Here is a 21,635-nt window from a genome sequence, read left to right on the forward strand (position 1 = left end):
TGCTTCATATCTCTGCATTCCTTCCCATGAGTGCAGGATGGCTCCAGTGAATATGAACATGGTATTTGCTAATAATTTATCTTACACAATCTGACTTGACACGTCTGCACTTGCATTTATTCAGTTTCACTGAGAAACATTCATGTACTTGTTTGCTGTCCTTGACTGCACAGTGTGAGAGTATTATTGGATATGAACAGATTATATGCCATAATATTTACATTTATTATATATACACACACACAAAATAGTATTAGGTACATTTTGAAAGCACATAATAGATCAATTCAATTAATTTAATTAAGAATCATAAATTTGATTTTTTAGATGTTGTAGCCAGTCTCAAGCCAATGTCAATAGATTAACTGTTTTAAATGCATCGCAAATGCAAGGTGCAATTATCAGCCTATAATGAACAAGAACAGTAGCTTGTATGACAACTATGACAGATGTAATAATTAAAAGTACCACTACTTAATCTTGCATGTAAATCATGTCATTAAGCACAATGCTTTATACATCATTAAGCACCGTGTGACAAACTGTCAAAAAAGTGTTAACATTATTTCTGAACATTTTATAGACCCTTAAACTTTACAAAATATACAAACCATCAAATTAAACACCTTTTCCCACCAATGACCAGATGTCTGTGCAGGACAACAATAAAGTGGAGCATTTTCTTATGACAAGCATTTCCCCCTGATATTTCAACTATGCTCCCAAATTACCCCTGAACACTGGAAATTAGGAATGCACAATGCATTGTTTGTTAAAGCAAAACTGTGTGCGCTGTTTTCTAGTTCATTTCACAAACCATATTCACATGATCTATGAAGTGTAGGAATTCAGCCCCATTTTGAGAAAGGTCATGGTGTGATGACTCTTCTTTCTCCAGAAATGTCACTTTTTTACAATCTTTTCAGAAGATACATCACTATTACAATATGCAGTAATAGTAATAGTTTTATCCATTATCCTTTAGCCTTTCAAATGGTTATACAAACTTAAGTTTATTGCCAAAATTGTGCAATGGGAAAAAGGATTTAAAATACTTCTTTACCTTAACAATGAACTCATCAACCACAGGTCACTACAGTGGCAGTGAGTGCATGCATATTTCAGGCAAAGGCACAAAACTGAATCTCTAATGCTGAATGTCTCCTTCAGACTGTGTATTTAAAGAAGTTGGTTGTAGTTATCCACCATAGGAGTACAACAGAAGACCACTGCTGTTAAAGTGTTGTTAAAGTAATTTTGCTGACTTATGACTAAATCTTTAGGTCAAAATGTTCAATTCAGCGTACTCATTTGTTAATGGCACCCTGACCAGAAGATTTGTTCATATAGTTGCAGGTTTCATCAGTGACTGTTCTCCAAACACTTCTTTAAAGTAAGCAACATGCTCCTCACAGTGTTCACCTGGGAGAGGGAAACAGAATCAGACAACCAGGAAGCCAGACAAGAAAAAAAAAATCAAAATTTACTAGAGCAACTTAATAATGTAGAACGTTGGGACACTGGTAAGGCTTGCTGTATACCTGGGTTGAAAGCTGGATTGGCACGTAATCGCAGATTTCTTTGCTCAAAGAAGCGAAAGATTGTATAGAATAGCATGGCATCATTGGTCTGACGTGCAGCATCCAGGAACTTGCGTGCAGAGACGTTGTCATGGCCGCCAACACTGCGGACAAACCGAAGAGCCCCAAGGACTTGTTGTTTCGACAGGAGCACCTCCACAATCTCATCGTTAGCTGTGGAGAGCCTCTGTTACACACATGCATGTGTACACAGACAAACACACACAAACATATTTTTAAACGGGTATCTTTACAATTGATATTATACATTAATATGTTCCTATTAAAACAGATGAAAAGAAAAACTGCCCTGCTAATAGCAATTGAATTTGTCTTACCTTCAGCATATCCAGAGAGAGCTGGTGCGCTGGAGGATATGTGCTCTCTAGTGACAGTAACAGACAGGCCTAAAGAATAGAAAATAATGCAGTGAGCTGATTCTTTATCATTAGAAATGGTTACATATTAGAATATTTTCTAATATTGTCTTTTGAACAAACACTGATTCTATAGTGTGCTAGTCTTAAAAGTAACATGGTTCAGTAGAAAAGTAAAGTATACCCCTTTACCCGCATGGTAGGTTGCAAGCATATAGAAAAGATATTAAAAAATAAATAAATAAAGATATCAAACACCATACTAGCGTAAGGATTATTCATTTTACTTTAGTAACTGTTGCTCAAAACCATCTAGACAAACCCTTTTACACAATGTCCATATTGGTAGTTCCAAAACTTAAATGAGCATAAAGAGTCGAGTGAACACAGCAGCTAATCAAATAATTCAGGTTCAGTTTCCTGTCAGTTTGGCTTTCAACACAGTCCTTAGAGACTGATGTCATTGTTGCCATAAATAGAAATCATAGCTAAATGAAACTCACCAGTGGCTTGGAGTCACTCAGCACATGATACTGAAGAAACTGGTGAAGCATGTAGAAGAGATTGTGCTGAACCAGAGTTTTGATAACAAGCTCATACAAGTAGTGCTGTTGAATAGAAGGAAATGTGTCAGCATTAAGCTCCATAGATAATGGAGCCACACAAGTGCTCAAGGTAAGAAGCAAAAATGGACATTACTGGAAGCAACTAGAAAAGGTCTGCTTGGCAGAAAAAAAGAGACTGTAGTTATACAGAATTAAAAGAAGTTGCTTTCACTCTGCTCATATATAATCATATTTAAATTATATAAGATAATAATGGTGATCATTTGAGAACATTTGAAATAAGTGAATAACAATGAAATAAGTGTTGTCCAAACTTTTTGCTCAGTAATTGAGGATCAACAATTGAGGAGACTGGATCTGTAGTTCTTTAATATGCACGAATGGGGTTGTACCTGAACTGTGATTTGGAACTGGTTGAGGGAACGAATGTATTCCATGAGAACTGCAATGATGAACTTGTGTGACACATCCTGTTCAAAGGAAGTAGTCATATATTAATTATTTCCACTGTACTACATTTTTGTTCTAGTATAATGATGTATAATTATGAAAAGCAACAAACAGTTTGAGTAAAGCACACTGGCACTGAAAAAGAAAAGGTCAGATACACATACTATATGCTACACACTGAAGTATTCTAGTGTGTTTTGAATGGATCCATCAACTCCCTTTGCTTGGTATGTGTGGTTGCAAAAGATTCTGCAGGTATACTGCCTTGACTGAGCTAGCTCTGTGCCCTGCAACAAGGCTAAACTATCTTCACTACAAATAAAAGGAGGCTGGATGCTGGTTTTACAAGGATAACCTGTCTTCACTATAAATAAACAGTCTGGATACTGTTTTTTTATTCCAACCAAGATAACAGACACCATATAATTCATCAGCTGTTTAAATTGATCATAAATAGAATTTAGTATTGGCTAGAATGAAAACATTTAACCTCCCCTTTTCTTTAATGGGTTTTTCTTTCACATGGGCTGAATACTAAAGATAAAATATAGTGGGAACATACAGCTCTTGGGTATTAATGAAGGTGTAGTGTTACTGTTTGAAAACTATTTTATAATTTAGTGGTCTAGCAGAAGGAACGGTTACAAAAATGGGTTCAAATCCTCAAATAAGGCCTAATGATCAGTGAATAAATAATTTAGTTACCAGAAAAGGAACAATTGCAAATAGAAACTGCTGACATGGTTATTGTAGTAAGATAATAAAACCATGTGATATGGAGTGAGAATAGGAAAGAGTGGATATGTAGAATATGTAGAATACTTGGGAAGCAGTCACGTTTGAGCATTTAAACAACTAGGCAAGCCTTGTTTTACCAGACAAACAATTATGGCAGGGCATTTTCCACGCAAGTATAACAGTTCAATATCTGAAACGCATGGAAATCTGTGAAGGATTTGATTTGTCTTGTGTATCTTACTGCTGAGAAAACTGCTTCAGTTCTCAGTGCCCTGCTAGCTTAACACTGTATCTGCTGCACTGTGCCAAAACATTAGTTCACTTTGTAGCGGACAGTTATAGCCACAGCTAACAAATGTGAGTCCCTTGGTTCTCTTGTTTATGAGCATGTGAATATAAATTTTATATTAAATAAAAGAATCTTAAAATTTCAATTTAAAATACCCATATAAAAATAACCATGTGGAAAATTTGGTTAATTATAAGAATATATACCTTCAGTTCCCAGTCCCAACCCCCCCCCCCCCCCCCACGGGTTATATAATCACCCTTGGAAAAGTGGTTAAAAATTAAACTCATTTATACCGCTCAGACATTCTCCAGAGGGTGCCTCAAATGCATGTTATCGTTAACTTGCAATAAAGAATGTGAACAGCTACTCTTTTGTACCGGTTACTAATTCTTGAGTCTGCATCTTTATTTGCTAGTTAACTAATTGGGATTTTAGGTGTGACAATATGTTAAAATATGACTGATCTTTCATGTTACACAGCTAGATAGCTAATAAATATTTCTGTTAACTTACTAATAGCACATCATGTTTGCAAATCTTACACTAGTGAATTTGGAACAATCATCATCACCATTATCATCATCAAGAACATCCCACATTACTAGCCATTAAGTTAGAATAACTGACAGACTAGCCAGAAAGAAAAACACACAGACTGAAAGTGTCTCTTCTAGGCAGCCTGCCTAGGAGGTTCAGAAAACAAACAAAAAAACAACCTTATGAAGGTATATGAAAGCAATGTAAGACAACTTATCAATGCTGGAGAAAGTACTGATAAAACCCACTCATCACTGGTGAGTAACAACACTACAAGCTTCACTGGGTCTATAAGAATATTGCACATAAGGGGGTGGTCCCAGATGTGGGTGATTAAGATAGATTGTGGAAAATATGATAAACATATGAAGACAATCCTAAAGTGAATCACCTTCTTCTCAGTAAATTCCGAGAGGACATGAGTGTACATATCTGACTGGTCAATGACTGCTTGCGTTCGAATTGGCCTTTTGTATGAATTGCTGAAGCGACTGGACCCTGACTCCATGGCCTAAAACAGAAACAATATCACAAACCAAAAACTATATTTAGCATGATTGCCACAATCTCAGTGCCACTAAGAATAAATGTTATACTAAACATTTCTCATATGAGCTAATTTTGGATTTTTCTACAATTCATGAGTTTTATCTTCATACTTTTGCTGGAAATGAATATCTTGGAGATGTGAGTGTAAAGTTAAGATGGCATAACGCATTACCACACTATACGCCTGCTCTGCCTCCAGGTACTCCTTGTACACTCGGTTAAGCTTGTCAAATACAGTGGCCACCACAGGCAAGTTTCCTTTGTCATCTCCACCCACAAGCACTTTGAAAAAGTAGAAGGAAAAGGAATAAGGCAATTCACTCAGGCCTGAGCCATACATAAACATCCTGAGCATCTTAGGCAAAGGTCTTTGTATACATACTATAAGATTAAATATCTTTAGGAGAGCGATTAACCTTTTCATTATGTCTAAATGGAAGTCAAGCCATCTGCACACAGAACATTTTGGTCACTCCAGGCTCAGAGATGACATCGGTCTCAAACTGAAACTACTGAGGCACAAGTTTGCCTCCATGATCATTGAGTTTAGAATTTGGACACTGAGAACTGATCCTGAAAACAATAATCATAAAAGGAAAACTTCAAATCAGTATTTGCCATTTGAATATAACCTATAATATCTGGCATCATGGACATTTGAATTGCGTACTTTGTGAGCAGACAGACAGGATGACCATTTTGCAGTCACGTCTGCGCAGCAAAAACTCCATTAGTTTGCCTTTGTCTTGCAGAAGGTTCACTGTTGGCTGGAGTTTCACCTGAAGGTACCAGAGATAACCTAACAGGTACAGAGTGGTAAGAACAGAACTAAGATGAATACAGGAAAATACTCTGTAAAACCAACACAGATTCACATACAGAATATCCTTGTGACAAATTAGCCGTACACTTTCTTCTTACCTTCACTTGCACTGATAATGATATCTGGCTGAAAGACGCTCCAAGTTGATGAGTCTAAGTGAGTGTTAAGGGAGAAACACCACAAAAGTGCAGGAAACTATACATAATGCAATCACGTTTTCCTTTCATCATTTGATTAGGTCCAGAAGAACATTTTCACAATATTAAAGTGATAGTTCACTGATTTTCGCAAAAGCATACATGTCATTATGTTACATAGCAAAGTGCTCATCAGCAGAAAACATTTTTGACTGAAAAAGGATGTTAATATTTTCTTTAGTGCATTAATCCTTAAACCAACATGATTTCTTTGATTAGATTTTAAGTTTTGTCAAGTAAGCTGACATTACTGGGTTGACTATCATATTTATGTGAAAATGTAATTTTAAGATTTTTCAATAGATGTTCCAATTAAACAAAAAAGGTTAGTACACACATGTTGCCATAATAGAGTTAAACCTTACAACAGCTATGGGTGCCTAGCCCACACTAGTCTTATTCTAAAATAGCACAAATGCAACACACAAGATGATCTGAACACACTGATGTTGGACAAGCCAATCAGCCTCAGGCTAATGACAAGGATACAGAGCTCACAAGGCACTGAAGCCTGACTGGCAGCAGCTGTAGGTCCTATGGAAGAAAGATAAAGGTTAGGTGATATGGGAACCTATTTACTAAGAAGATGCCAGTAAGACCTGCTCACTCTCCTGTTTCTGACGATAGAAGTGGCAAAAGAGACCATGAATGTGCACTTTGAAATGCTGTGTGAACAGATACTGGAGACAACAGTCAATGCAGAAGACAAGGTAAGTACATCAAATCATTCAATTAAATGGAAATTATTCAACACACTTTCAAAGTAAGCAATATAAATCTGTCATGAATATTTACTCCCTAGTTTCAGAACGCACCTGTGAGAGGGATTTTATAAGGGTGGATGGACCTTGCTGGAAGCACAGGTTGGTGAACATTCACGGCACAGTCTGGCTCCTTTAACTTGATGTCAAAAATAATGGAGGTCTGAAATAGTAGAGGTTTATTCATCCATGCTGATCAAAAAGATACACCATGAAGGATCAGCTATGATTAAATCTAAGGGGGCTTCAGTGAAACAAATACTTTAACAAAAGCGCATGTCTGAACAAAACTTCAGTCATCTATTATTTGTACCATGCGACATAAAACATTCACAGGGAGCACAATTTTTGCATGTGACACTCATTGTCACAGTCTTGACATAACCTACACTTGGCACTTATTAAGGGATAATTAACGCTCACACATGTATTCTCAAGTTGTAATTTTGGACTAATAAGCTTGCACATGTCTGTGACATGAATAGCACATGCACATGTCTATTACATAAATCACTTTTCTGGAGAGAGACCAGTGACAGAAGGGTTAAAACTCACCTGTGAGCTCTGATGGTGCACCACTACCAGGTTATCCACAACATTTAGAGCAAATTTGCCTGTGGTGTTCAATTTTAACACATGAGTCTTCTTACAGGAGCCCTCTCTATGGAGCAAGAAGTGATTTCATTTAAATAAGAAAATGGGACTTCTACTTGTGTTTCCCATAAAAGGTTTCAAAGAAGTTGGAATAAATCCATCTTGGGAAAATATAGTCAAAATATCTCTATAAGTCAGTTTTCAGCTTTGAAGCTTTATGTACCAAGATCTGTTTCACTCGATTTGTTATGCAGAACCAAATAATGTGATGTAAAAGCACTATATGAACACTACACAGAATCAGCAAATCCTGGATTACACCAGATTTCTCACATGTAACATGTAATATCTGGTCAGCTAATTGCACTCAATATCAACAAGTGCAACGAAGGCTAACGGCAGCTACCCTACCCAGGATTCAAACCCAGTTCTGCCAGTAGGTAAACACAAGATCTGACCACCAAACCAGAGCCAGCACTCTGGAATAGCAGCCAGAGTGCCAATTTAACCTTCTGAAGTTAGTAAAACCATCTGAGGCAAGTAAAACCATCTTCAAAATACAGATGAATTTGCAAACACCAGGCAAGGGCCTGAATTCAAAGGTGCCCCATTTAGTTCAAATTTCTAATGAAAAATAAACACAATAATAAAGACTAATGGATAACACAAATTTGTAAACTTTGTAATACAAATTTGTTTATTGTATTCGAAGTATTTTGAATACTTCGTATTCACATTCAAATAAATGGATTTAAAGATTGAGGGCCACTCCTACAACTTACCTAGGCAAGTGGTATAGAACTACTTCTGCTCCTGAGCTGTTGGTGGTTCTGGAGTGATGTTTTAGGTACACTACATAAAGCTGGCCATAACTAGATAATACAAAAGGCAAGCAAGCAATGAGCATGAACAAATGCCACTGTGGTCTGTCACAGTAAAATTTCACTTTAGACTACAACTTTGATTGCCTTTTGCAGCACACCAGAATTTTTTGAGCTTTTTATTGCTTATTGTAAAAACTTGATTTGGCATTAATAAAAGTGCTTACAAAATTAAAAAACAAACACTCTACAAGCATCATACTTACATGGTGGCTACCGCTATGTCCCGTTCAGAGAGGTTAAGCTTTGCTGGCTTGGGAACCATCGGCAGCTCAATCTCAAACTTCGGCATTTTTGACATTGTCCCATTCTAAAGAACACCAGACAAAAGACACGATGCACTTGAATGTTCTACAGATATTATTGCATATAGGACTATGCCAGGGATGTCAAAAGTACCAATATGAAAACATAACAATGACTTTTCTACAGTATCTGTTGTACTGACTATAACAAAAGAGTTCAAAATAAAACAAAACCTGGATAAAAAACTGGGAAACAACAAAGATTTGTAATAATAATTCATAATAAAAACATGAGGCAATTAAGTAGCTAAGAATGTTATAACAATAGTTGTAATTTTTTTACAATTTAATGAGGAAAACAAGGGAAAACACATGATAACCTTTACAATGGACAAAGGCATTAAAAAATAAGCAGGGTAACAAGCCACAGGAAGAGAACACAGGGGAGGGGCAACAATCAGAGACAACAGCAGAGACTAAATGTACCCGAAACACAAGCATAGCAACTGAAATGCAAAAGAGAAAGACCTGTGACATGAAAATCAGCAGTAAGTGGTGCCTTACTGATTTAGCATTAGAATGTCTAGGCACTAATACTAAAATAAAATGCATATTACGCTACTTAAAAATGGTTTCTCCAGACAGCTGAACAAAACAGAAGGACAGAAGGGAGGTTCTTGTACACACAGTAGAGCAATATGAATGTTCATTGTGTTTTGATATTTCTGAATGTCAATAGCTATATGTTTTAAGTGAATATTTTAAGTATGCTGCTGTTAAACATTTGAAATACTTTTGCTAAATACATGTACTATTAACTCTGAAATACCTTGAAGCTACATGCCATTGTTAGTTTTTTTATGAATTGTGCTTAATACTCTGCTTAATACTCTATTGTACAATGTTAAGATCATAACAGCAGTTTCCTAAAAAAAATACCCAACACTGCAGTTAATTGTATTTTGACGATTCTCAATTACAAATCATCTCTCAGCTCTTTAATTCTTCTAATTCATATTCTTTACAGGAAGTATACACTGAGACTATAGCCTTATTTTCAGCAATGTCTCTCAAAGTCAATGAAACTATATTAACTAGATTAATAAAAAGAACATATGTTAACATAGGAATTAGTAAATGAATAAATAACTATGAAGATGAACAGATTTCAGTGAAATGTAGAAAGTCTTAATTAAATTAGAAACTGTACTGGAATTTTCTACCACTAAAAAACATGCAACTCACTTTGAAAGCAAATGGCTGCAAAACATTGCCTTGCACAGTAGTGGAGAGCAGAAGGACTGCAGGCTCTGGGCAATATATGTACCAGTTGACATTAATGCTCTGACTCTTCAACATCTTCAGTGTCCGTTTATCATGCAGCACCTGAACAAAGAAATTCACATTATTAACAGGTTGTGTTTACCAATAAAAGCACAGCTTGCAAAGCAACAGAGACCATCATCACTGGTGTGGGAGATAACCTAGATCGGCTCTGGACACTCGCTCTGTTCATATTCTACATACAACTCCTGGCTAAATGTGGTGTCACTGTACCTGGTAAAATTCTATCCCTTGGTCAGTGACGAAAACAATTTCATTCCAGTTGGTCCAGCAGAAGCCCAAAACACTAGCGTTTTTAGTCTGCTGGAGCAAACAAATAAGTGTCCAAATGACATATTTTGTATTTCTGCATTCACAACACTGTGTGTCTCTGGATATACCTTGCATTCATGGGAGAATTCCAAATGGGGAAAATCAGGGATAAAGGTAATAAAGTCCTAAAAAAAAATGCAAATATAATTAGAACTCTTTAGATATTGACAGTTTGTCATATATACAATAGCACAGCTTTTATTAAATACTTACCACTGATTTTAGATTCCGCTGAACAGCTAAGATTTTGTTCCCTAATGAAAACTTGATGCACTTCACCTCACCTTTGTCTTCCATTCTGTGTAAAGCAAATTGAAATTATAAAGCTTTCTCAAACTTTACATTTCAATAATAGGATTTCTTTCCCTTTTAGCCCTAGCCTCAGTTCCATCAAGGCATCAACATCAGAGCTTCCAAGATCAGACCAAGAGGTAAATTACTGATATTTGTCAGCTTTTAGCTTTTTTAAAAAAATACATGTGTAAGAATGCTCTGCATATTCCAGTAGCTTTTATTAAGAACGTTCAGGCATATAAAAGCAAATGCATGGAAAGCCATATTTTATTTCTGACATTTACAAACACCTTACACACAATAACATTAATAAATAAAATAACCAGGAATTAAGTAAAGTTAGACAAGAATATTGCCACCTGCTCCAGATTCCACTTCTTTATATATGCCTGAAATGCCTAATGGAAAAACAGAAATTCTACTGCATGTCTACAGATAAAGTTTCTTGCAGATACAGTGTAAACGTCATCAGAGTTGTCTGGACACCAAATGACACGATCATTTGTGCTGTGTCACATTTTTTGTAAAAGACCAGCAGTCCAAATTATTATTGGACAGTGGTTTTATGCTGGGAAATATTCTGTGACAAAAGACCAAATGAAAAATATTGCCCCAACAAGGCCAAAAATGATTTACAATTGGTCTCAATCTGTGAATCTTTAAATAACTTTCAAAGTTCACCTATTCACAGTTGTAAAAAACTAAACTCCAGTACCATTGGCTAGTCTTTAAATCTAAAGAAAAGCTTTGAAAATTAACAAAGTGCATTCTAAGGAGATAATAAAAAGAAGCTGCATCATACAACCCAGGCTCTGCCTAGACAAGGCTGCCCCTAAAAACACATCTCCAGAGCAAAAAGTGAACTCAGCAAGGGACGTGGACTCAGTAAGGGCAGCCACAGAAAGGCCAGTGATCCATTTCAAGGATCTAAACTGTTCAGTCGCTGAGAGTAGAGTGAAGGTGCACTAGTCAACATGATCAAGAATGCTCCCCTGTATAGATGGGTGGCTAGAAAGAAACTACAAACTGTACTTGGAAAACAATTTATTTTTTAAGTTTAGGAAGATTGCATCCCCTCTTTCATATAACTCACAGTGGTTTGGTCTACTGTATACCACCCCCCTCCCCCCCCACAAACCCCACAAACATTAGAGCTCAGTATGAGTGTGACACACTTCGTATCATGTTCCACAATGGTGGCTGATCTCTAGCAATTAGCCAGTAAGACCTGGTTTATTTTTGCAGAATAAACCAAATGTGTCAGACAGTTTTCATTCCTTCTACTACTCAATAGAATAACAGGTATTTACATGTATTTGCCCTTGTACATCACGGGTGAATCATGAGCCTCAATGTAGCAACCATATTGGTGTGAGGCAGCTTGACTAACAAATCAGAAGGTTGCCAGTTCAAGCCCAGCCATTGCCAAGTTTCCCCTGAGCAAGTCCTTTAATCCTCGGTTGTTCAAGAATTGTAAGTTGCATTGCATAAAAGCAATAGCGAAATGTAAATATGTATGTATTATACCTATTATACTGGGTTCTCATAATATAATTTATAATGTAACAGTAATATTTCTATAATATTTAAGACTAACTTATCCTATGTATTTATATTCTTGTTTTTACTGCATGTAAAATGGCGGCTCCAATCATTTTGGAAACTAAGACTTTGAGATTAAGAAATTAATTAAGAATTAATTGTAAAAAATTACACTGAGAACATATTAAGCAAGTTTCTAGCAGGGTCAGAGCATTCTGTACTTTCATGATCATTTTTCAGTGCATCAAAACAAAGTAAGGCAATTTGAAACTGAAGAACTAATGCCAACTGAAGAACTAATGCCAGCAGCCAGTGACTGATCATCACCTTCTGTAAGATCGCTATCATGCCTCATTGCCTTGTGTGTATTTACACTTAAACACACCAAACAGGCTACAGTTGATGAACTGCATGTATGCATGTTCTGTGACTGTGCAAAAGACAACTCAAAATGAAACTGTTACTTGTCAAATGTGCAGACTTCTTATAACTATTATACTGAGCTCTGAGTGACTCCCACCTCTTCTTGGGCTCTTTCATTCTATAAAGTTGCACCTGTTCTCTAGATAGTTAGCACAACAAAATTACATGCTGAGTAACAAAATATAATATTAGCCTAGCACAATGCCTCAGTAGATCAAGCCACAGTGTGACAAATCCCCTTAGGCAGTTCATATCTACATCATTTGGAGTCAAATTTAGACTGAATAACCAATTAGAAAAAGTCCCTCACAGCCAGCACCCAGTGCACATTCAACATACAAAATTGGCCAAAACATCTCTGATATGGACCAATTAAAGCAATGCACTGAGTACAAGCAACGATTGGTCACTGACACCATCTGACGGCCTAACACGATGACGCATAGTCTGGTAAGTGTGTCCTCAGACTTCAAATGACAGCACAAGGGCTATTGTGTCATTACTGCATCAAACCAGTCCTCTTTTAGACAAAGAGCTAACTCTGCTTTCATTAGTACAGGCTTCAGAAATTGGAAAATTGTCAGTGACAAATTCACACCAAAACTCCCAAGCCCACCACCACTACATGACATTGGAAGGACATCAACTGAATCCAACCAATGCCCAGATACCCAGCACCTGGGGAAATCAGCAGGAGGTAACAAGACCTTGCTAAAGGAGCATTGTTAGTACTGTGGAAATTGCAGCCAACACAGTAATTCGAGGCATCGCAGTTGAAACTAGGCCTCTTCATATTGCTCAGTTTTCATTGTCTTTGTTAATGGTACTCAGGATTTTCTGGTGCTGAACAGCAGAGTGTACCATCTTCCATGATCTACACAAGGAGTCTGTTTGGCTGTAGAGGGTGTCTGATACAACAGACCAGACAACAGGTTGCTGTGTTGCTGAAGTTCACTTACCCATGTCTCACTTACATGGGCAGACTTATGATGGTGACTCAAACATGGCAGGAAAGTTGCACTAGCAACACTTTGGAGTCAGCAGCCGTGAGTCCTCTGCACACACTGTGGTGCACACTGTGTCAATCTGATTAGACAGGCTGGCTGGTGGCCTACCCGCCAGGACCTGACTTTCTTGGGTCCACCAGTGAGCTATAGACTCGGGTCAGTCAGGAAAGTTTAAGAGCATTGCTACATCTGAAAACACACTTCTGAGTACCCTGAAACTGCTATGCCCAACAAAGTAGACTATGGAATTCTGCTAGAATAGCTGTGGTAGGGGAGTATGGGCAGGAACTCAGCAGCCTAGGGATGGCAAAATGCACATCCATGACAGCTTCAGCTGCCAATGGTTTATTTGAGCACTTCAGCAAAGGTAAGACTGTGTAGGGCCAGACACTTGCCTCTGCTGTTGGAAAGCTTTAGTGCTTAAACATTTCACTGCAGAAGGAAACACACAGACTGTCTCTAGCATGCACTCTGTAGTTGATCCTATTTAATGACTACATAGATGTATCAGAAATATGATTACTAGGACAATTTATCGTCATGATGTTTCTGAATGGAGATTCCTTTAGATAAGATCACATCATACACATCTTAAGTTTGAAAACTACACCCATATATGATACACCATTGCCACCTACAGGTCATTCTTGTTATTGCCGTTTGAACATACAAAAACCTGTATCTATACTATATTATACCCCTCATCTAAAGAATTATATGTCCCCTTATATTTATACATAAATATAAATATTTAATGTCCCATTCAGGAATTTCTCTGATTATTGTCCACCCAAACAGTGAAATATCTGCCAATTGCTGAGCAATTACTTTATTAGGTAGCTCTATTTTATAGCTATATTTATAGGCTACCAGTGCTACATAGGCTACCAATGTAAATTCTATGTACTCAATATATGCAAGGTACAGGCACAGTGAGTAAAACGACTTATGAATGCAAAACCAGCAATACTGAATTACAATTTCAATCAACACCTAAAATCATGTTGAAACAATGTCATTTTTTGTATTTAAAAAATCCAATTTCACCTGAGAATAAATATTTGGACAAATATATAATCAACGCATATACGCTTAACTGTAAATGTGTAAAATTGTTAATAGGCATTGGTAAACACATCATGAGTAATTTTCGAGGTAAAAAAGTACAAACCAAGATTAAATAAAATGGAGAATAAATTATGATGAAAAAAGATTTTGAAAAAAACAAGATGAGATTTTTAAGAGTAACCACTGCAAAATCAACAGTATAAAAAATGAAAAGTTACTGGAGGCAATTTGTGATAACCAGGTCATCCAAAGAAAACTACTGCAAAATGTGTCAAAAAATATTATTAGAACTGGAAGAAAACCCCTATGATAGTTGCCAAAGAGAGCACAATCTGCAAAGTATCATGACTCACCATTCACAGAAAACAGAGAGAGGACATACAGAACACTGCAAGATGCAAATCTCATCAGCACCATGAACATAAAACACTGAAATGTGAAAAGTACAAATATGAGCAAAAAACCCCACAGACAGTGAGAGGGACTGTAACGGTCCTATGTACATAAATGATGATTGCTACCTGAAAGCAACTGAGCTCTTGTCATCTGGGCCCTTGACAACAACTCCAGTGGCACCTCCAGATCGCACAGCAAACACCTACATGACCATATGAAAATTCACAATTAAAAGATACACTGTTTCCCCTGTTTTACTGATGCTGTTTCTCACTAGGTGCATGTTTGTGAGCTTTTCATTAGCGTTCAAAATAAAACATTTTCCACTCATTTTATTTATTAGAAACACCTTTTAGATTTAAAGTTAGAAACTACATCTGTTGCCATGCAAATTCTGTGTCAGCCATCTTCCAAAAAATGGACAGTTTTAGACCAAGTTTCTGTCCATAGGGCATTGGGTATTTTTGGGGTTACAGGTCTCTCAATCGAGAAGTCATTTTGACAGGTGTAAATTCCAGATATAAACATCCACACCCATGGTTTGGTCACTGTGTTGACATGGTTCATCACACATATCCAAAGAGCAGTGGGGTGCCATTCATAATAACCTATATATGTATAATGGTAGTGGTGTATATATGTTTAATGTTTATATGTATAACGGTAGTAATGGTGCAGTTTTAACAGCATATAGTTACTAATTTAGGCACTGCAGCCTCTACAATAAAGAACTTAACCCTGATTCATGACGAATTTATCAAAAGATTTTGGTGACATTTATAAGTTGAAGTACGTGAGCTAACCAATTTGCCCATGAGCCAACTTTCAAGAACAAGATGAATGAGTGATCATTGATAAAAGTAGTGAAACGCTAAAATAAAAAAGTCGAGAACAACATGCACCCGAACTATTTAAATGGGGACAAAAACCAAGGGAAAAGTTAATTTTCTGATTAAATTAGTTGCTTGTACTCAGTAAGTACAAGTTACTGCAGTGGTTTGTTATCCTAACTACGATAAGAAGCCGCGGACACTTTAAAGTGACAGAATATACCAGAAATATGAAATCCCTCAACAAAATCAGATCAAAAACTCCACGAAACCAGACACCTTCGACGTTAAGGAATGCCATCAGATCGCTCTGTGACTGCTGATAGTTAGCCGGTTAAGTTACGGGAAAAAAGGTTGTCATGTCATTCTATGTAACAGAAAGCTAACTAGCTAAGTTAGCCAAATAGCTAAGATAGCCTCCATAGGTTACCTGTTTATTAGCCTCGTCGAAAAACACATTGTTGACACTCGATGCATTTTCGAACTGAACAGGGTTTTCAGTTAACTCTAAATAATATTCCTCGCCCATACCGCACAAGGCCTGTGTTTCATGCAACATAAACCAAATACTAACTAGCTCGATAACTAGTTTTGTGAAATACAGAAAGAGGAGCGGATGAAAAACAAATCACGTGAGCAACATAATCACATGACTGTGGCATTTTCCTGTGATAAGTTTTTCTAGCTCGACTTAAAAAGATTAACGTCAACTAAAGATAGAGAAAATAGCTGTACATCTTAGCGTAGGACACTGAGGAGAGGGGTCCCCCAACAATATTGGAAAAAGTTGCGTTTGTCCCACGCAAAAATTATTATGGCGGGGGAAAAAAAAATGTACATTTTATACTTTTATTTTGAAACACCGACGGTATTGGGTTTTGCAGGCAAATTAGACCAACTACATTCTCGGACTCTGAACCCCGTCACTTCTTATGTTTGAATGTCCGCCAATCACAACCTTGGCTTTGTCTACGTTAGAGCGTGAGGTTCGGTACACTGAAGTTACCTTTGACCAGTTTTGAACTTGAGGTCAGTAAGGACCCGACATTGGATTAGATAACCTAAATACATAATCAAATATAGCCATAATCAAAAGACATAGGGACAAACATTATTGAGGGTTATTAATTTTTTACTGTTTTCAAATAGTAGCAGTGGTGTAAGTATACAACAGATTTTACACACAAGGACATCATAATGAATCATTTACTAAGTTTAGTATTACATTATTTTACATGCTGTGTGCCATCTTATCAGGAGGCTGCTGTTAAAACAGAGGGAAGAGTCAGGTGAGGGAGTGAAAGATGGAGGGAATGAGGTGAGGTCACCCACCAGCATCCTGCACATCACATCAGCTGCACCAGGACACATGCTGGAATTGTACTCCATAGGGATGAATAAGTGGATTTCATACCTTAGCTGTAATGTGGGCTGCCTTAACGTTGGGGAGCTTTACCTTAGTTATGCATCACTGCAGCCAGATTATATTTTAGGAGCAGGAAGGCAGCAGCAGTATGAAGACAAGAGGAGGTACAGGGTTTAAGGGTGTAAACATAGAGATGTCAGCATATGAGCATTTATGTATCTGCAAATCAGTGTTTTGAAATCTTAAAAAGGTTCAGTCTGCCACAAAACCTTATTGAATATGTAGCCATTGTGATTGTTATGTTTAGCATAGCTGTCTTCTGAAAAGTCAAAAGGACTGCATTTATTTATTTTTTTTAATGCCCTTTGCTAAAGGTAATATGTCCTAACTATGACAGCATTCATAAAGTGCCATTTCAAAAGCATGTTCCAGCCACAATAGCTTGACTATAGGCTGTACAGCTGATATAAAAATAGTTAGTAAGATGTAGTATACAGCTGTTCCAACATTTATATTATTGTGAGAACAGTTCCTTATGTTGAGAATTAACAGATTTACAGTTTCAAATAAGAGAATCCATTGCAAAATTTGTTCTGGACTTCTACATAGGCATAGTACTGTGTGAGCAGGTGGTCACAGACATCAGAATTAACTTCAATCAGACTAAGCTTAAGTTAAAGGTTAATTTAAAAAGTGTTTTATTGAAAAACAAGCCAGTACAATAAATTTAATACTTAAGTGTAGAGTCTTTAAATATGTCTGATAAAACATGTAAAACCTAGTAACTAGGGTACTTATCTTACTTTAAATGGCATACTCTAAATCAACAGAACCAACAAATGATTTCAGTACAAATATTAAAACCCTCTTTTTTCCAGAATATGGTTTGCATTTTTCATGTTTTTCCTATAACCATCTGTTCTTTCCATTTTAATATTGGATAGTTCCCCCCCAGAGAAATAACATGCCTCAAATCCAAATCCACCCCCCCCCCCCTTTATCTCTTCTTCATATGCTTTAAGGTCTCCCTGAAACATGGTCAGGAATTCTGATAAGTGTCATCTTGGAGTCCTGTAAGGGTTTTCCTGTAAGGTCTTAACACTTTTTTGCTGCATTGACCCTCTTGTACGGTGTTTCTTCAGAACTGATGCTTTTGCACAGGTAGGAGTTTTACACACACCTCCTTCCAGGCCTTGAACTGGTGTGGGATTGGCCTTAAAACCTGTCCGGGTTTCTCTACAAAAGTTAATGCACGCCAACAGTCAAAAGCCAGCAGTCAATAATAAAGTAATTGCACACATTAAAATATGGTTTATTAAGCCACACATGTTCCTGTCACACTGATAGGCAAGTTTTAGATTATTCATAGACAGAGACGAGTGCTAACCTCTTAAGGACAGATCCTCTGTGATTCACACAAACTCCAAGACATACCAGAAGAACAATGAAGAGCCCTGCCAGTGTTGCTCCTGCTATCACTCCTGAGGAAAATGGGGGGAAAGGCATTTTTGACGTTTTTTCCTTTTGAACCCAACCCAGATTTGTAGTCTGTGAGGTTTTAAAAATGGCATCTCTGGCTGTGCTACTAATTTTGAACCCAAATCAGATTGTGTGATCCCTCAGATCCATACCCAATACAGTTTACATGCACAACTGGACATTTGCCTTATGTAAAAACAATCCATATACAAGCTCCATGTTGGTAACTATACCTTTTGCCTGATCTGCACCAATAAGCATGAATATACATGAATGTTTTCTAACTGCAAATGTAAACAGTGATGATTACTTGCATATCAAAAAACAAGCAATAAACAAAAACTTCAGATCTAGTTACTTAGCATGGGCATATCTGCTGTCAGGGAATCAGGTTAATTTTAAAAGGACAAAAGCAAGACCTATTCATGAATTAAAAAACCTCTAGAACTGATGGCAACAATTCTTCATTTATAGCTGTATAGAAATTATCTTTGTAAATCTTGCCTGAATCCATCTCATCAATTCATTCATCGACAAGAAGCAGACTGCATTAATATGTGCAAAATGTAGTTAAGTGTTTAAGACTAAAGACAGTTGGAGAACTGACCTGAATCTACTGCATTGACCAATAGTAAATAACCTGAAGCCGTTGTTTACATCATTATTAAAAGTATGCCAATTTTAAACCATGATTACCACTTCTAAACCCATAGTGCCAACCTCACCTCTTGGATCAGTCTGACAGCTGATTGAGACCGGATCACTTCTCACATCACCCGAGCACAACCTCAGTGTCACGTCATACCAACGGGCAGGCCGAAGATCATAAACTTCAAGCCTCGTACCATTTGGGTACTGAGGGCTCCTTCCTTTGACCTCCACCTCCACCCCTGTCCATATTCCAGAAGGAGTATCCCAAACCACAACCAGAGCAGTTCCCCCGGCCACGTACTCACAATACAGACCAGTCACAGTCAAAAAGGCTGGTTTAAAAAGAAGGGGGGGGGGGGGGGAGAGAAACAGTTGTTTACTTCTGAGGATGCAAAACCCATTAGAATTAAAAGATAAAATAACCCTAAAGCTTTGATTATGAAGTCTGCTTGAATATGTAATCAATCAATTTCATTAAACCTGTGTATGAAGAGAAATTTAGTCCTCTGCTCCTTGTCCCTTCAAATACTGTATAGAGTGTGAAGCTGTATTTGGTACCAGGGGAGAGGGATGAGACGTTATGAGTCACCACAGAACCTGGCTGTGATCCCATAATTAGAATCTCAGTGCCATCACGATGTCTCAGAACGTAGCCGACATTACTGCTGTTCACTTTTGCCCAAGCCAGTACCAACTCATTTTCAAACCGCTGGGAAACATTAACTCTAGGAACATTAACAGGCACTAAAACACAGGTGGTGGGGGGGAGAAGAAGAAGAAGGTCATTTACACACTTGAAGGCTTTTCAATCTGACAGTCACGCCCCATTAATGTCCACTGCATGCCACTTGTCTTACTGGTGACGGCGGAGAAGCTATAACCACTACTCCTCTCTCCTCCAAATATGGTGTAGAGGGTGAAGTTGTACTTGGTTCCAGGAGAAAGAGAGGATACTGTCTGTGATGCTACAGATCCTCCCCAGTACGTAGGAGTGTATGCCTCCGTCTTGTTGCTGTTTCGCAATATATACATGTATGCATTGTTGCCCGCTTTACTCCACTCGAATGTTATTGCTGTCTCAGTTCGTGCCCTCACAGAAACACTGGCAACATTAGGAGGGCCTGTAGAGGAAAGAATTTTTTAAAAATGCAACATTTTTGCCATTTCTTGCATGATATTACAATCCAAAAAAATCTACACCTTACTAGTAACTGCAGCAAAATTGAATCCACTGCTCTTTAGTCCTTTAAACACAGTGTACAAAGAGAAAGTGTATTTAGTTCCAGGTGAGAGAGACGAGACTGTATAGGTCACTGTAAACCCATCCATTGATACAGTGAGTGGAGTCTCTGTTCCATTACTGTATCTGAGTATGTAGCTGGAATTGTTCACTTTATTCCATTCCAGCATCAGCTCAGTCTCTGTCCGAGCCTTTACATAGACTATGGCAACGTTAGGTGGCGCTAGAAGAGCAAGAAAAATTCAATGAGTTTTTAAAAATCACAACCAACAAAGTCATCTACCTGGAGGTGCATCAGACCATCCAGTCATTCATAAGTTTGTAGACACAGATTTGGTAGCTATGGAAAGACATTTTTGTGGTCACTCAGCAAGGTTGATAAGCTAGAGTTCGAGCGTTTAGACATATGCTCATCTGCTAGGCGACCCTTTATATTAACCATCTCTGGAAATGTGTAAGAAATGTCACTAGAACACTGAGGAAGTCTGTTAAGTCACATGTTGCTCTCAAAGTTTGGTAGCAGTGCCTTGTGTGTGATGGAACAGAACCATAACCGAACTACAACCACTAGGCAAATGAGCACCATTATCCCAAGTTTTGAGATCACAAGTCATCAACATTTATAAGAGGCATAAACATTTATATACAGAGCTGATTTAAACAAAAATTAAAACCTCATCTTACGTGCCAGGGGCGACTGACCCTAGAGGGAAGAGGGGGGCAAAGAATTAGAGCAGTGGTTTGTAATATAAAAGTCATGGGTACCACATGCACCACACATTTCATTTTTAATACTGGCTAATGATGTATATAAAATTAATTCTATATTATTCATCACAATACAAAACCCTTATGAGTCAAGTCAACTGGGGGAGATGTGCTCTGAAGTAAAGATTTTCAACTAGAATAAATAACTTATTATAAATTATATTATACATTAACCCTAGCAAAAATGTTTTCAATGATTCCTAATCTTATATATAAAGCAAGTTGAAATTAAACTTCAAGCTTCTAAAAATAAAAGCTTACCCAAAGTGAAGACACACACAAACATAGCAACAAGTTTTCAATTCTCATTTTACCCAAGTGCTGT

The 21,635-nt window shown here is 37.4% G+C and overlaps 2 protein-coding genes and 1 long non-coding RNA gene across 5 annotated transcripts; 1 reads left to right on the forward strand and 2 right to left on the reverse strand.

The window, feature by feature from the left end:
* Window positions 1-91: 91 nt before the first annotated feature.
* rmc1 (regulator of MON1-CCZ1) lies at window positions 92-16,458 on the reverse strand. Of its 2 annotated transcripts, none has more exons than XM_027026918.3 (20): window positions 16,237-16,458; window positions 15,102-15,178; window positions 10,460-10,544; window positions 10,315-10,371; window positions 10,148-10,237; window positions 9,836-9,976; window positions 8,552-8,655; window positions 8,247-8,336; window positions 7,426-7,531; window positions 6,925-7,033; window positions 6,599-6,643; window positions 6,011-6,064; window positions 5,760-5,888; window positions 5,262-5,371; window positions 4,932-5,051; window positions 2,916-2,993; window positions 2,461-2,565; window positions 1,919-1,987; window positions 1,542-1,767; window positions 92-1,422 (listed from the first exon to the last, which is right to left on the reverse strand). In XM_027026918.3, exons 1-20 carry the CDS (start codon window positions 16,363-16,365, stop codon window positions 1,343-1,345), a joined length of 2,004 nt encoding a protein of 667 aa, XP_026882719.2. In that variant the 5' UTR covers window positions 16,366-16,458; the 3' UTR covers window positions 92-1,342. The 2 variants fall into 2 exon arrangements, with proteins under 2 accessions (XP_026882719.2, XP_026882720.2); XM_027026919.3 differs by having other exon boundaries at window positions 10,148-10,234; window positions 16,237-16,457.
* A 388-nt stretch (window positions 16,459-16,846) lies between these two features.
* LOC113587951 (uncharacterized) lies at window positions 16,847-19,503 on the forward strand. The gene is made up of 4 exons (XR_003411806.3): window positions 16,847-16,965; window positions 17,064-17,124; window positions 18,195-18,333; window positions 19,365-19,503. It is a non-coding gene; the product is annotated as an uncharacterized LOC113587951 (long non-coding RNA).
* On the reverse strand, window positions 18,231-21,134 carry LOC145651148 (receptor-type tyrosine-protein phosphatase H-like). 2 transcript variants are annotated; one of them, XM_081696294.1, is made up of 5 exons: window positions 20,160-21,134; window positions 19,783-20,046; window positions 19,377-19,634; window positions 18,560-18,653; window positions 18,231-18,408 (listed from the first exon to the last, which is right to left on the reverse strand). In XM_081696294.1, exons 1-5 carry the CDS (start codon window positions 20,332-20,334, stop codon window positions 18,231-18,233), a joined length of 969 nt encoding a protein of 322 aa, XP_081552420.1. In that variant the 5' UTR covers window positions 20,335-21,134. The 2 variants fall into 2 exon arrangements, 1 of the variants encoding a protein (XP_081552420.1); XR_014116914.1 differs by having other exon boundaries at window positions 18,272-18,408; window positions 19,783-19,847; window positions 20,097-21,134.
* Between the last annotated feature and the right edge of the window lie 501 nt (window positions 21,135-21,635).

This window comes from Electrophorus electricus, chromosome 14, assembly GCF_041902795.1.
Source record: "Electrophorus electricus isolate QZ-2024a chromosome 14, ASM4190279v1, whole genome shotgun sequence".
Taxonomy (NCBI): domain Eukaryota; kingdom Metazoa; phylum Chordata; class Actinopteri; order Gymnotiformes; family Gymnotidae; genus Electrophorus; species Electrophorus electricus.